This window comes from Nerophis lumbriciformis, linkage group LG16 (assembly GCF_033978685.3).
Source record: "Nerophis lumbriciformis linkage group LG16, RoL_Nlum_v2.1, whole genome shotgun sequence".
Lineage (NCBI taxonomy): Eukaryota > Metazoa > Chordata > Actinopteri > Syngnathiformes > Syngnathidae > Nerophis > Nerophis lumbriciformis.
Window position 1 is genome coordinate 24,142,099 of NC_084563.2, and position 16,019 is coordinate 24,158,117.

General features: G+C 40.6%; 1 protein-coding gene across 2 annotated transcripts in view; it reads right to left on the minus strand.

Moving 5' to 3' along the window:
- The window catches only part of maml1 (mastermind-like transcriptional coactivator 1), a 32,910-nt gene that overhangs the window by 4,577 nt on the left and 12,314 nt on the right, over nt 1–16,019 (minus strand). For both annotated transcript variants that reach the window (XM_061976836.2, XM_061976835.2), the window contains 3 exons: nt 4,419–5,774; nt 2,372–2,608; nt 2,167–2,296 (listed from right to left, as the gene is read on the minus strand). In XM_061976836.2, coding sequence (XP_061832820.2) covers nt 2,167–2,296; nt 2,372–2,608; nt 4,419–5,774 — 1,723 coding nt within the window. The remainder of the gene's footprint in view (nt 1–2,166; nt 2,297–2,371; nt 2,609–4,418; nt 5,775–16,019) is intronic.

Below are 16,019 nucleotides of genomic sequence, written 5' to 3' on the forward strand. Positions count from 1 at the left end.
TGATTTGGAGATTTAAGCATTGAAAGTAAAAATTATATATATTGATTTGACTTAAACACTTAGAGTAGTGTTAAAAACACCTTTTTTTTAACTGTCATTGTTCAAAAAATTATGAATCAAAAGCAATTGTTATGAATATTTTACCAATTTAAGGCTCCAGTTACTTTACATCAAATATTCCATTTTGAAAAATGCTTTGGGGAAAACATTGAATATTTTGTGTTTTGGTCATAAATACGTTTTTTTATTTATTTAAAAAAGGGCATAAAACATTAAAAAAAAATTATGGCAACGGACAGAACTGAAGCTGATCCATAGACATTTAAGTGCTGAAGGTAAAAAATATATATATACATATGACTTTATTTTTAACACTTTAATGACTTAGGTCCCAGGGTGTGATATTTTTTTTTATTTGGTGTAATTTTTTCAAACTGCCATTGTTCAAAAAAATTAATAAAAGCAAAGTTGTTATAAATTATTTACCTATTTAAGGCTCCAATTACTTCACATCAAATATTCCGTAATAAAAATGTTTTAGGGAAAATTCCATATTTTGTGTTTTTCCCATACATTTAAAAAAATAAACAAAAAATATAAAAGGGCATAAACCAGGGGTCCCCAAACTACAGCCCGCCAGCGTCCAAAACCCGGCCCACGGGAAGTCCCAAGTTAAAAAAAAAACTTTTTTTTTTTAATTAATTTTTTTTTAATTTTTTTTTTTTAATCTGTTCTTTCTAATCCATTTTCTACTGCTTGTTACTCTCGGTGTCTCCTAGCCGCTCAGGCAAATCATATTGTCTAAAAATGCATTTTTCCATCAATAATGTGACATCGCGCATACATACATATATACATTATATATATATATATATATATATATATATATATATATATATATATATATATATATATATATATATATATATATATCTCTACTGATGGACATTGGAGTGTTACTTTCAAAGGCAAAATTAAAGTATTGCTAGAAACATAATTTTATATGGGACTTTATTGTATTATATGTACCGGTATAGTAAATGTTCCAAAAAGAAAAAAGCATAAGACACAGTATATTTAAATATACTAAATGTAAAAAAGGGAATAAATATTCAAATAATCTAGTTTGGTTACACCATCATGAGCGCAACACAAGGTTGTAAAAGTTTCAACTACAATTCTAAATAAGATGTCAAAAGCAAACTTAAATCAAATACACACAGCTTAAATATTGATCAATACCTATTTATGATGATTTATCAAAATATAAAAGAAATATACCTGAACAGAACGCTCATGATGGTTACACAAAAAAGTAACGCTATGAATCGCGTTTTCCAAGTTTTTGGGGCATTTTTATGCTATTTTCTAGCATCTCCTTTTTATTATCGTTGATTTTAAATGGTCAAACTAATGCATATTATATATGCATGCCCCAGTAAACAAAAAAAAAGTCATATTTATTTTGATTGTTACATTTTGAAGTACATTTGTGCAGGTGGAGTCAAAAAGTTTGAGGTCCCCTGGCATAAACCATACAAAATTAAAAACCTTATAGCAACGGATATATGATATGATCTGCAGATATTCAAGTGTTTAAAGTAAAAAAGAAAAAAAAGTAAAAATATCAATGACTTATTTTTAACGCTTCAATGACTGAGACCATTTTAGGTCCCAGGGTGTGATTTTTTTAATTATTTGGTGTAATTTTTTTAAACTGCAATTGTTCAAAAAAATTAATAAAAGCAAAGTTATTATGAATTATTTACCTATGTAAGGCTCCAATTACTTTACATCAAATATTCCATTTAAAAAACAGTTTTAGGGAAAATTCCATATTTTGTTTTTTTCATACATTAAAAAACAAAACAAAAAAAAACAAATGGAATAAACCATACAAAATTAAAAACGTTATAGCAACGGATATATGATATGATCTGCAGATATTCAAGTGTTGAAAGTAATAAAAAAAAAAAGTTTAAATATCAATATGACTTATTTTTTAATGACTGAGACCCTTTTGGGTCCCCGGGACCTTAAACATTCACCAAAATGAAGGGTAGCCCTAAGGGTGACGTTATATATTGTACTGGTTTTGTAAATGAAAAATCTCAAAATGTTGATGTAAAAAGTTTGGACACCCCTGATGTTCTATAATCTCCTCACCTGTAAACTGGCTGACCGGCGGCTGTGGGAAAGCGTTCTGATTAGCCTGCTGGCCTGGCTGGTCCTGGTACTGCGGGGGAGGTCGGGTCAGGTGTCTCTGCAGCTGCTGGTCCTGTTGTCGCTGCTTCTCCTGGACAGAAGCGACAGAAGAGAACTTCAAACACGTGAGGACGAGAAGAGAAGGACATAGCAGGTGTCCACGTACCTGTTCCGCCATGAGCTGCTGTCTCTGCAGGTACTGCTGCTGTTTCTGCTGCTCCAGGATCTGTTGATGCTGCTGCTGTTTGAGCGCGGCCGCCACCGCAGCCTGGCTGCTCAGGTAGGCCGCGTTACTATGGTTACCCGTCCCGGGCTGGGCCGCCATGCCGTTGTTTACCGGCGCGGACGCCATGGTGTTGCTGGGATTCGGGCCCTGAGGAGGGGCGGGGTAGGAGTTCTGGTCCTGTTTGAGGAGGAGACACCTCAAGTTATTATCTGAAAAGGCGCACTAGCGCCCTCCAGGGGTTGCATTGTTTGTTACATTAATGTAAAGCACACATGATAAATAATCTTCTGAAACAAGGACTTGATTCTTTTTCACAGCTCAAAGTTGTGAGTTTCTCATTTTCAGAGGACACAAACAAGAAGTAGCAGCTATATTTACATACAGACTGGAGCCAAAATGAAAGGCTGCTTTGTCGTCGCCTTGCACCCCCGCCCCTCCAGTGCGCCTAAGCAACCAGCTGCTAAGCATGCACACAACCCAACACACACACACACACACACACACACACACACACACACACACACACACACACACACACACACACACACACACACACACACGCACACGCATTCTTGTATTTGTTACCTTCTTGAGACCTCCAAAAAATGCCTACCCACCCCAGATATATAAAGATTTGTATTTACAACATTAATAATATATACAAACTATGCATATATATAAAAAAAAAAAGTTTGAATTTCACAAGAAAAAGGTCACAATTTCACAAGAAAAAACTTTTGGCAGTATTATAATAAAAGTCATAATTTTACCCAATGCAAGTCAAAATTTTACACGAAAAACGGAACATTTGTGCAATATTATGATAAAAGTTGAAATTTTACTCAATAACAGTTGCAATTTTACAAGAAAAAGCTTAACATTTTGGCAATTTTATGAAAAGAGTCATCATTTCACCTGACAAAAGTCACAATTTTATAAGAAAACTAAAATGTTGGCAATATTATAATAATCAGAATTTTACTTAGCAAAATTGTCATAATTTTACTCATAAAATGTCACTATTTTACAGGAACAACAAAAAAATGGCAACATTGTGATAAAAGTTTTATATCACACATGTCGCCATTTTGCATTCAATCAATCAATGTTTATTATATAGCCCTAAATCACAAGTGTCTCAAAGGGCTGCACAAGCCACAACGACATCCGCGGTTCAGATCCCACATCAGGGCATTAAAAAGTAATAATTTTACATAAAGAAATGTAATAATTTTATGAGAAAATATTGCAATATTAGAGAAATAGAAACAATATGAGAAATTGTTCTCAATTTTATAAGAAAAAAGTCGACACATTGTGAGAAAAAGACTGCTTTTAGTTCATTTATTTTTTGTTGTTGAATTTTTCGTTTGTAATTGGTTTTTAATCTTCATGATTTACTTCACGTTATTACAGTATGTCTCTATTTTTTTTTAAATGTTTTAAATTAATTTTGGCCAAAGGGGGCGCACTTCAAATTTTTACACACACTTGTTATTTCATATGTTGACCAGAGGGGGAGCACTTTTAAAACCAACACAGTCAATTTGAAAAATCCCTCCTTTTTGGGAACACCCTCTTTTTGATAGATTTCACCACCAGGGGTGCAAATGAGACATTATCTATTAGATGCAATGGTTTTCTGTATTGGTACCATGATTTATGTCCTAACTTGTTCACACCTCCTCATATGGAAGCTACTTTTCCCCTGTTGATGTCTCAAGAGGGGTAGAAATACAAGAACACACACACACACACACACACACACACACACACACACACACACGCACACACACACACACACACACACACACACACTGAGGATGCTCTTGTGCGCAGCCTGAGTTAGTCAGAACCAGAACAAAAGAGCTCCCTGATTCACTTTTACTCACAATTCAAATTGTTCTGTAATGAACTCCACTCAGTCACACCTGCTATAACAAAACCAGAACCAGAACCTGACCAAAACACAACAAAACAAAGTTACCTGTGAGTGTGTGAGATGCTGACGGAAGTTCATGTTGTTCTTCTGCTTCATCTGTTGTTGTTGCTGCTGTTGCTGTCGAAGCAGGCTCAGAAGGGCGGCCTTGTTCTGGTTCTGGTTGATGGGGGCCCTGGACAGACCGGGTCCTGCCTCAAAGTGGGACAGGGGTTTGGTGTTGTTGTAATTCAGCATGGCCGCTTGGGCCTGGGCTCCTGGCGCTGGCGGGTGGTTGAGAGGCGGCCCCTGAGTCGGGTGGCCCAACATGTTTGGGTGGCCGCCGCCCACTGGCATGTAGCTGTTGGCCCCTGCCGCCTTGGGGGAACCCTTGGTGGGCTGGCCGGACATCAAGAGCTGCTTCTGGGCGTTGGGATTGAAATCCTGCGGGTACAAGGAGGGGCTTGTAGGCTTGTCCATGCTAAAAGCCGCCCCGAGTGGGCTCTGGGAGGGTTTGGCCATTTGTGTCCAGGCTGAGGGGTGGGCATGAGGGCCCTGGGAGTGAAACTTGGCCCCCGCTTGCGGCTGCTTGTGCTGCAGCTGGCTGTGCAGGTGCTGGGCTCTCTGCTGCTGGGCCGCCAACTGCTGGAGCTGCTGGGCAGGCGACAGGTCTTTGGGAACCGGGGGGCCTGGAGGAAGTAGGTGGCCAGGGGGAGGCTGGTGCTGCCGGGGGGCCGGGGCCTGTTGGGGCGGGGGCACGGCCGGGGAAGAGGCTGACGAAGTGGCGACAGGAGAGGTGGTGGGGTGAGGCGGAGGAGGTCCAGAAGATGTGGACCTGACGTGGGGGGAACCTGTGCGGGAGTCCTGATCGAAAGCGGACGAGACGGGCGAGAACTCTGCTTTGACGCTGGCCAAGTCCAGAGAAAGGAGACTCTGGGAAGACTGAGCGCCTCCTCCACCAGTGCTCCCTGGATTTGGCGTCATCTCCAGAGGGTCTTTGCGGTCTTCAAAGCCATCGTTAAGAATGTCCTGGATGTCCTCGTAGGCCACGGTGCGGTTCAGCTCCTCCATCAGCTCCGTCCACTCCTGCTCGTTGAGGTCGGGGAGCAGGCTGTTGTTGTTGTTGCCTCCTCCGGAGGGAGGCATGATGGGAAGGATGTCATCCGGCTCCTGCTTCATTTCTTTGCGCTGAAACTCCGAGCCTGACTCCTTGTTGCCGTCCGTCGACTCGCCCGCCGACCCGCGCGCACCGTTGGTGTTGAGAGAGTCGCTGATCCCCAGTTTGGAGTCCATCGGGGAACCGTTGGCGGTGGCGTCCATACACGCCTTCTTGCTGGGGGGGAAGCCATCGGAAAAACCGTTGATCTGTTCTCTTCCGAGCGGAGACGCGGCGCTCTCCAACTTCCTCTTCACCGTCTCCTGTAACTGGACAACACACAGTCCAAAACGTCAAGAGCTGTCAAGAGTGCCCCAACATGGCATGAAAAAGTGTGACACAGCAGGGGGCGCTGCAGCTGGTGTGGTCTTAATAGAAGCTGGATATCAACCCATTATGACATTTTGACATATTTCAGAATCAGTATCGAACTACATCAGCAGATACAATATATACACACACATGATACCAGTATTTTAAAAAATGATGAATTAGTCAGGTAGGTAAGTAATAACCACTGCTCAAGCACCAGCCTGTTTGCCCTGCTTACTGCTTACTGCATTTTCCGGACCATAAGGAGCACTGGATTATAAGGCGCACTGCCGATGAATGGTCTATTTTAAATCTTTTTTCATCTATAAGGGGCACCGGATTATAGAGCTCATTAAAGGAGTCATATTATTATAATTTTTTTCTAAATGTAAAATACTTCCTTGTGGTCTACATAACATGTAATGGTGGTTCTTTGGTCAAAATGTTGCATAGATGATGTTTTACAGATCATCTTCGAGCCGCTTTCTGACAGTCGCTTCGGGATGCGCCATTTTGTGGGCGGTCTTATTTACGTGGCTCACCTTCGGCAGCGTCTTCTCCCCGTCATCTTTATTGTAGCGTGCAAGGACGGGTTTGGAAGTGTCAAAAGATGGAGCTAACTGTTTTAATGACATTCAGATCTCCTCATCCGGAAACACCGGAAATGTGTCCCATAAAAAAACGTCCGACCGGAACTCTCTAATAACTAAAGTTCCTTGGTTGAATAATGTAAACTCACTACACCGGTATGTTTTAGTGCTTTCATGGCGAGTTTACTGACAGATATAAGTAAGAACTTTACACTACTTTATATTACAAATGGCAACAGCGGAGGATGAATGTCCCATAACAAAGAAGGTAGAGAAAAAGAAGAAGCTTAGCGACTACGGTGTCGGCACAGACTACAAAGACTGACGCGTGCAATTTTTCAGGATTTATGCAGATCCCAAATACAGATCAGCAGGTACCAGAAGGTAAGAAAAGTTGCCTTTGCATAATATTGTGAAACAAAACACAAAATATGTCTTACCTTTTACACACACCATAATAATACTCCTATGTTGAAGCACATCAAGCTTACCAAAGCCGTACTAAAACATTTTGATAGATTTTTGAGCGCCGTGTGTAATGTTCTATATTTTCAATGGAACATATAAAATGTTGGTGTTGTTTACTTGAGTCATATTGCCATAATAGTGCAGTCTACACTTATCTCTTATGTGTGACTGCAATCTACTGGTCACACTTATCATTACACCATGTAGCAAATAAAATAGCTTCTAGGTGGGTAAGCTCAACCAAACGTATTCCTTACATTAGGCGCACCGGGTTAAAAACGCGCACTGTTGAGTTTTGAGGGAAAAAAAGGTTTTTAAGTGCGCCTTATAGTCCGGAAAATTCGGTAATTTCTCTTTGCTGGACCCTATTTTTTGTTATTATCCAAGAATTATAATCACTCTCATTGTCAATAATTCTCCCCAAATATGTTTTGACATCTGACGGGGCATTTATTCGAGTTCTTGTGAGAATTCTTCTCTGGGTGTGCTCACGCAGCCACGCCCACCCTTTCACTACCTCCTCAGTTCGTCTCCTCTGCTTACCGGCCAAATCTTTAAATCTTTGCCGGGAAATCCAGTTTTTGTCCTTCTTCCGTGGCATCTTCCCGGTCCCACTTTGTTTGCGTTCGCTACCGCAGAAATCGAGTCGCTGGACAAGCCTCTGTACATAACACTCGGAGTGTGGGCTCATGAAAGGAGCGCGCAGAGTTTCATGTTGCGTGATTCAATCAAATAATGTGACATTAGGACGAGAGAAAAGTTATCTGGCAAAAATCCAAACTGTGTGTAAATATCCTGACAAATAGATTATCATAAAGGAGGAGCAGGCAGCAGCTCACACATTTTCATACTTTCTGTAACGTCCAGGAAGAAATGTCAGCCAGTTTGGAAAAATATCTCAACTATCATCAACGAGGGAGCCAAGAATTGTTTATATTCTAAAGTTCACGATATTTTCGGGTTCCCTTAAAATTTGTTAAATCTATAAAATTTGGTAGATGGCAAGTTATTATGATGTAGAGAAACGCAATATATTTACTCATTTTCCCTGGAGATTCCTCGTGAATGCAAATGTTGATGCTCCGCTTGGACACACGTAACAAAGGTGCTTGATGTTGTTTTCTGCTCAATTAATCACGACATTAGCGCCGCATAAAACATTGTCTCTACTAGGGTTGTCTCCATACCAATATTTTGGTACCAGTACCAAAATGTATTTCAATACTTTTTGGTACTTTTCTAAATAAAGGGTACCATAAAAAAGGGCATTATTGGCTTTATTTTAACAAAAAATCTTAGGGTACATTAAACATATGTTTCTTATTGCAATTTTGTCCTTAAATAAAATAGTGAACATACAAGACAACTTGTCTTTTAGTAGTAAGTAAGCAAACAAAGGCTCCTAAATTAGTCTGCTGACATATGCAGTAACATATTTTCATTTATCATTCTATTATTTTGTCAAAATTATGAGGGACAAGCTGTAAAAATTGATTATTAATCCACTTGTTCATTTACTGTTAATATCTGCTTATTTTCTCTTTTAACATGTTCCACACTTCTGTTAAAATGTAATAATCATTTATTCTTTTTTGTTTGATACTTTACATTAGTTTTGGATGATACCACAAATTTTAGACATCGATCCGATACCAAGTAGTTACAGGATAATACATTGGTCATAATTTAAGTTCTCATGTGTCCAGTATCAAACAACAATGTAAGGGAACCCGAAAATATCGTGAACTTTAGAATATAAACAATTCTTGGCTCCTTCACAAACTTTTGGCCTGTGTGTATATATATATATATATATATATATATATATATATATATATATATATATATATATATATATATATATATATATATATAGATAGATACTACAGGCCAAAAGTTTGGACACACCTTCTCATTTCAATGGGTTTTCTTTATTTTCATGACGATTGTAGATTGTCACTGAAGGCATCAAAACTATTGACACCTATGACGTGAAAACCATTTCAGGTGACAACCCCTTGAAGCTCATCGAGAGAATGCCAAGAGTGTGCAAAGGCTGGCTATTTTGAAGAAACTATAACCGCCCGAATGCAGCTGAGATAGGCTGCAGCACCACCCGCGACCCCAAAAAAGGGACAAGCGGTAGAAAATGGATGGATGGATGGATAGAATGTAAAACATGTTTTCAGATAATTCACCTTTTTTTTAAGTACCGGTACATAACTCCACATGTGTTCATTTATAGTTTTGATGTGACAATCTACTATGTAAATAGTCATAAAATAATAAAGAACACGCATTGAATGAGAAGGTGTGTCCAAACTTTTGGCCTGTACTGTAAATATACTGCCGATTGCGGATGGACATTCGCCGCTAGCTAGCTAGCAATGTCTTAAAGCACCTCTTCCTGACGGCGTTTCATTGTTATGGCTTCACCTTTATCGTTAGTTTTTAAGCCAAAATGCATCCATTCTCCCTTTTCTGTCTACACACTGTCTTCTTGTAAGTACTCTGTGTGTGTGTGCTGCCGAACATGCTCCTCTGCTTGTAAAACCAGCAATGACACGACGTGCTGTTATGCTTGTTAAAAAAAGCAAAAGCAAAATGGGGAACCGGTACTTTTCAAACGGAGTATAGTACAGTTTTTTAATCATTAGTACCGCAAGACTATACTAGTACCGGTAGACCGTACAACCTTAGTCACTACTGGTCCCATGTTTCCTAAAAAAAAAGTAAAAAAAAAAAAGCTTTTTTCAGCTGTTTACTGACGTATCCTATATTAATGTTTACCGTATTTTCCGCACTATAAGGCGCACCTAAAAACCACAATTTTTCTCAAAAGCTGACAGTGCGCCTAATAACCCGGTGCGCTTTATTACGATTCATTTTCATAAAGTTTCGGTCTCGCAACTTCGGTAAACAGCCGCCATCTTTTTTCCCGGTAGAACAGGAAGCGCTTCTTCTTCTACGCAAGCAACCGCCAAGGAAAGCACCCGCCCCCATAGAACAGGAAGCGCTTCACCCGCCCCCATAGAACAGGAAGCGCTTCACCCGCCCCCGGAAGAAGAAGAAAAAACGCGCGGATATCACCGTACGTTTCATTTCCTGTTTACATCTGTAAAGACCACAAAATGGCTCCTACTAAACGATCCGGGTCATAAAAAGACGCAATCTCTCCATCCGCACACGGATTACTACCGTATTTCACAGCAACTGAACCGCACTGTGGAACGGGAGCACGTACGGTGAATATTCGCTCCACAGGGAATGAGAAGTCATCCTTCACTGTGGTTCTAGCTTGCCATGCTAACTTCCACTCATGGTGATATTCAAAAGGAAGACCTTGCCAAAAGAGACCTTTCCAGCCGGCGTCATCATAAAAGCTAACTCGAAGGGATGGATGGATGAAGAAAAGATGAGCGAGTGGTTAAGGGAAGTTTACGCGAAGCGGCCGGGTGGCTTTTTTCACGCTGCTCTGTCCATGTTGATATATGACTCTATGCGCGCCCACATCACAGATGGTGTCAAAAAACAAGTGAAGCACACAAATACAACACTCGCCGTCATTCCGGGTGGATTAACCAAAGAACTCCAACCGCTGGATATTGGTGTCAACAGGGCATTCAAATCACGACTGCGAACTGCGTGGGAAAAATGGATGACCGAAGGCGAACACACCTTCACTAAGACGGGCAGACAACGCCGGACAACATACGCCAACATCTGCCAGTGGATTGTAAATGCCTGGGCAGATATTTCTGTCACAACTGTGGTCCGAGCTTTCCGGAAGGCAGGATTCACAGAACTGCTGCACAACAACAGCGACACTGAATCCGATGATTTCGAAGAGACGGAGCCCGCCATTTTGGAAGCCACGCTAGCGCAACTTTTCAATTCGGACACCGAAGACGAAGAATTCGAAGGATTTACCGGTACGAATGAAGAATAACTTCAGAAAGTGAGCGCTATGTTTATTTTGTGTGTTGTGTGTTGTGACATTAACGTTCGAGCAACATTACCGGTATGTTGCTATTGCTCTACACCATTTTGAATTTTACTATGTTTGTGATTGCACATTTGTACATTTTGGGACAGAGTTGTTAGAACGCTGGTTTTCAATATATTATTAAAGTTTGACTGAACTATCTGACTGTTTTTTTGACATTCACTTTAGCGCAGCTTTTTTTTGACATTCACTTTAGCGCAGCGTAGGCGCGGCTTTTAGTCCGGGGCGGCTTATTGGTGGACAAAATTATGAAATATGTAATTCATAGAAGGTGCGGCTAATAATCCGGTGCGCCTTATAGTGCGGAAAATACGGTAAATAACTTTTATTGTGAAAGAATATCGGCTCCAAATATCCGTTATCGGCCTCTTTGACTACGAATAAGAAAGAAGCGGTCGATCTCTTATAGAAACAGCTGCAGGCAGCTTTTATACAAGACAAAGAGCCTCCTCAGAGTGAGGACTATCTGATGGAAAGATTCAGAAGGCGCAGAGCATCAGCTGATCATCACACTGCTACAGTCTCTCACTGTCCCCTCATCTCGTCTGTCCACCATGGGGGCCACAGCCATAGCCGCTCGGCCCCCCGTCTCCGCAATATGGACTTATTTAGTCTCTTCAAATCAAGCAACACTTACTCTGCTTATTCACTTTAATATTAGAAATCCATTGTGTTTTTAAGAGACAGTCTGCAATTCCTTCCGTTATAAGTTCATCTAATTTTTTAAAGATTTTATTGGTCCCTATTTGGTGTTTTGTCCTGTGTCCTTCAGTGCCTAGAAGGGCGCTTTATAAAATAAAATGAAGCATCATATTTATTACAATATGGCTGAAAACTGTATCACCATATAAATGCTCTATATCGGTCGATATCGACTATTGATATTTTTATGACCTATCAAAATTAAGGACCAGAAGAAAAATATATTAAATGTAAACGTTTTTTATCTCAAATGTAGCCTTCCTCGGATTATAATCCACTCAGCTATCAAGACGAAAAGGAAATGTCAACACAAGCATGGAAATGCAGATGCAAACATAAGGACTAGTGTAACAAAGTAGTCAAAGTGTCAAAATGTAAACATAAAAAAACATGAGAAGAACTATTTTCTGCAGGTTTTAGTGCCAGGAAGTTACGGCTAAGCCAGGGCTGTAAAGTGTGAGCTATTTAATTGCATTTGCGAGTACAAATAGGTTGTGTAAAATAAATCCATCCAAATTTGATCAAACTAGAGTAAAATGTTCGCCCGTCTGTATAGCATGTTCGAAATAAACTCAAACCATAACCAAATGAACAAGTGATTGAATGCGATTAAAACTGTGTGTGTCCCTCTCTCCTGTGCCATGCACAAAGAGGTGCATGACTTGAACCCCGAGCTCACACACAGAAGAAACAAGGTCTTAATGGAGGAACTGGTCAGTAAAAAAAACTTTTTTCACCACCTTAAAACTTGACAAACGGCACTGCGCACTAGTTACCGTATTTTCCGCACTATAAGGCGCACCTAAAAACCACAATTTTTCTCAAAAGCTGACAGTGCGCCTAATAACCCGGTGCGCTTTATTACGATTCATTTTCATAAAGTTTCGGTCTCGCAACTTCGGTAAACAGCCGCCATCTTTTTTCCCGGTAGAACAGGAAGCGCTTCTTCTTCTACGCAAGCAACCGCCAATGAAAGCACTCGCCCCCATAGAACAGGAAGCGCTTCACCCGCCCCCATAGAACAGGAAGCGCTTCACCCGCCCCCGGAAGAAGAAGAAAAAACGCGCGGATATCACCGTACGTTTCATTTCCTGTTTACATCTGTAAAGACCACAAAATGGCTCCTACAAAACGATCCGGTTCATAAAAAGACGCAATCTCTCCATCCGCACACGGATTACTACCGTATTTCACAGCAACTGAACCGCACTGTGGAACGGGAGCACGTACGGTGAATATTCGCTCCACAGGGAATGAGAAGTCATCCTTCACTGTGGTTCTAGCTTGCCATGCTAACTTCCACCCATCCAAAAGAGACCTTTCCAGCCGGCGTCATCATAAAAGCTAACTCGAAGGGATGGATGGATGAAGAAAAGATGAGCGAGTGGTTAAGGGAAGTTTACGCGAAGAGGCCGGGTGGCTTTTTTCACACAGCTCCGAAGGCGAACACACCTTCACTAAGACGGGCAGATAGCGCCGGTCGACATACGCCAACATCTGCCAGTGGATCGTAAATGCCTGGGCAGATAGTTTCGGTCACAACTGTGGTCCGACCTTTCCGGAAGGCAGGATTCACAGAACTGCTGGACAACAGTGACACTGACTCCGGTGACTTCGACGAGACGGAACCGGCCATTTTGGATCCCGTATTCGCCCAACTTTTCAATTCGGACACCGAAGACGAAGAATTCGAAGGATTTACGAATGAAGAATAACTTCAGAAGGTGAGCGCTATGTTTATTTTGTGTGTTGTGACATTAACGTTCGAGCAACATTATGTTGCTATTGTTCTACACCATTTTGAATTTTACTATGTTTGTGATTGCACATTTGCGTACATTTTGGGACAGAGTTGTTAGAACGCTGGTTTTCAATATATTATTAAAGTTTGACTGAACTATCTGACTGTTTTTTTGACATTCACTTTAGCGCAGCGTTTTTTTGACATTCACTTTAGCGCAGCGTAGGCGCGGCTTTTAGTCCGGGGCGGCTTATTGGTGGACAAAATTATGAAATATGTAATTCATAGAAGGTGCGGCTAATAATCCGGTGCGCCTTATAGTGCGGAAAATACGGTACTACAAGGGTCGGAGGGAATATTGAAGAACAAATCCAAACATCCAAACAATACCCTGTTTGTTGACAAGAACACAGCCATGGAAGCATATTCAATCTGTTGAGCAGAGGAAACACAAACCAGTGAAAGAATCAAGAGAACTGCCGTCAGTCGTCAACTGCAAAATGCCCCTGCTAGCCTACTTAGCTAACAAAAACAGCTCAAGTTAAGATACCTGTGAGACTCAGAGCGTGGACTCACTGATGTCACTATCCACCAGGCACTGCATTTTAAACACGCTGCTCTCATATACTTGATATAAAACTAATCTTAACTGCATTATGCCAGATATTTGAATTTTTTTTAATTTTTTTTTAAAGTAACAAATTAATTTCTTTCCCTAGTAATTAGTTACATTTATTAAAGAGTAATTTGGTTAGTAAATCAATTACTTTTTTGGTAAAGTCATTTTCATTACACAGCATCATGAAGCAGTTGTCAGGTTGGTGGTCTTTGTGTGTATGTCCTATAATAATGTGTACCTATAAAAACACCATTGTCAAAGGTCAATTATTTTCATCTTGCTGCGGACGTTTGAACCGGGGAACTTTATTTCACATTTTACTCTTTTGTGTCTATGTTAGCTGAAGAATTGAGCATAGCTAAATGTCTTTTTATAGTAGATTGGCGATTAAATTGGACTTTTCTTATACTATTTTCAAGGCTTTTTCTTTTGTATTACCTCAAAACACCTCTTAAGTTGGGATCCTATGCTACAAAACCTACTTTTCCTACTTGTTTTTGTGTATTTACTAGGGGTGTAACGGTACACAAAAATTTCGGATCGGTACGTACCTCGGGTTAGAGGTCACGGTTTGGTTCATTTTCGGGACAGTAAGAAAACAACAAAATATAATTTTTTTGGTTATTTATTTACCAAAATTGTAAACAATGGCTTTATCCTTTTAACATTGGGAACACTATAATAATTCTGCCCACGTTAATCAACATTAAACTGCCTCAAGTTGTTGCTCAGATTAAATACAATGACAAAACTTTTCTTCTACATATAAAAAGTGCAACATTAAACAGTTTCAAGTCAACTCATCATGCTTGATTTATTACAGCATTTGGGAAGCCTGTAGTTGATTTTTATTATGTAAATGTTATATTTTTATCAACATGTGATAGCAGGGACCCTGCCATTCAAAACTAGGCTGCTACATTACTAATGATTACACACTCACACACACCTCACAATGAGCAAACACACACCCACACACACCGCAAAATGAGCTAACGTTACGCTAAAAGTTAATTAGCCTTCACCTCAAGCCAGGACTGCGAGCGAACTGAGCTGCAGTTTGTTTCTAGAAGGTCAACGGGCACATAGTGATGTTACTAGTAGCTGACTGGGAGGTTTTTATTTCAATTTGGGGAGAGTCCGCTGCCTGATGCTCACCTGCTAAACACCTGCTAACCCCACCGCAGAAGCACTGACTACATGCGCTCTGAATACACACTGCTGATTGGTTACAACCATAGCGGTAACAGCCAATCAGATGGTTGTGTGGGTGGGACAATGCTGGGTGCTGTGTAGGAGCCAGAGGCAGAAAGCAGAGCAGCTTGTTAAGACATTAGCTTAGGCGGCTACTTCATATGTCCGTGTGGAAACTCGTTCGGTACACCTCCGAACCGAACTGGAACCCCCGTACCGAAACGGTTCAATACAAATACACGTACCGTTACACCCCTAGTATTTACACATATGTACCGTATTTTCCGTACTATGAGAGGCACTTAAAATCCCCTTTCCCCCTCAAAACTCGACAGTGCGTCTTATAAACCGGTGCACCTAATGTACGACATAATTCAGTTTTTTCTTACCGACCTCGAAGCAACATTCCGCACTTGTTAACTGTTAGCATGCTAACAATAGCATGCTAGTAAGCTAACTTAAGTCTGCTAACTTTTTCATCTAATTTCACTTTTTTTTTCTATTTCCACAGCCATACACCTTTGAGTCAGGCTGACTGTTATCATGCTATCGTTAGCACACATGCTAAGTGTTAGCATTTTTATGTAAACATGCTACTGTTTTAGGCTAGCTCTGTGGCTCATTTTGTACAGTTACACCTAAATCTCACGGATTCAGGCACTCGGCACCATCTAATAAGTACGCCGGCGACCAGAGGTCCAAAGCACAGATAGCAGGCCTATCAAAATTTGCGTGGGAATTTTTAGTTATTTTTATAGTTCCACACGTTTCTCTTATGTCTAATACGAGACGAACAGGCCAACGAACCCCCACATATGTTTGACACTTGTTAACTGCTAGCATGCTAATGTTAGCATGCTAGCAGTGCTAACTTTTTTAGCT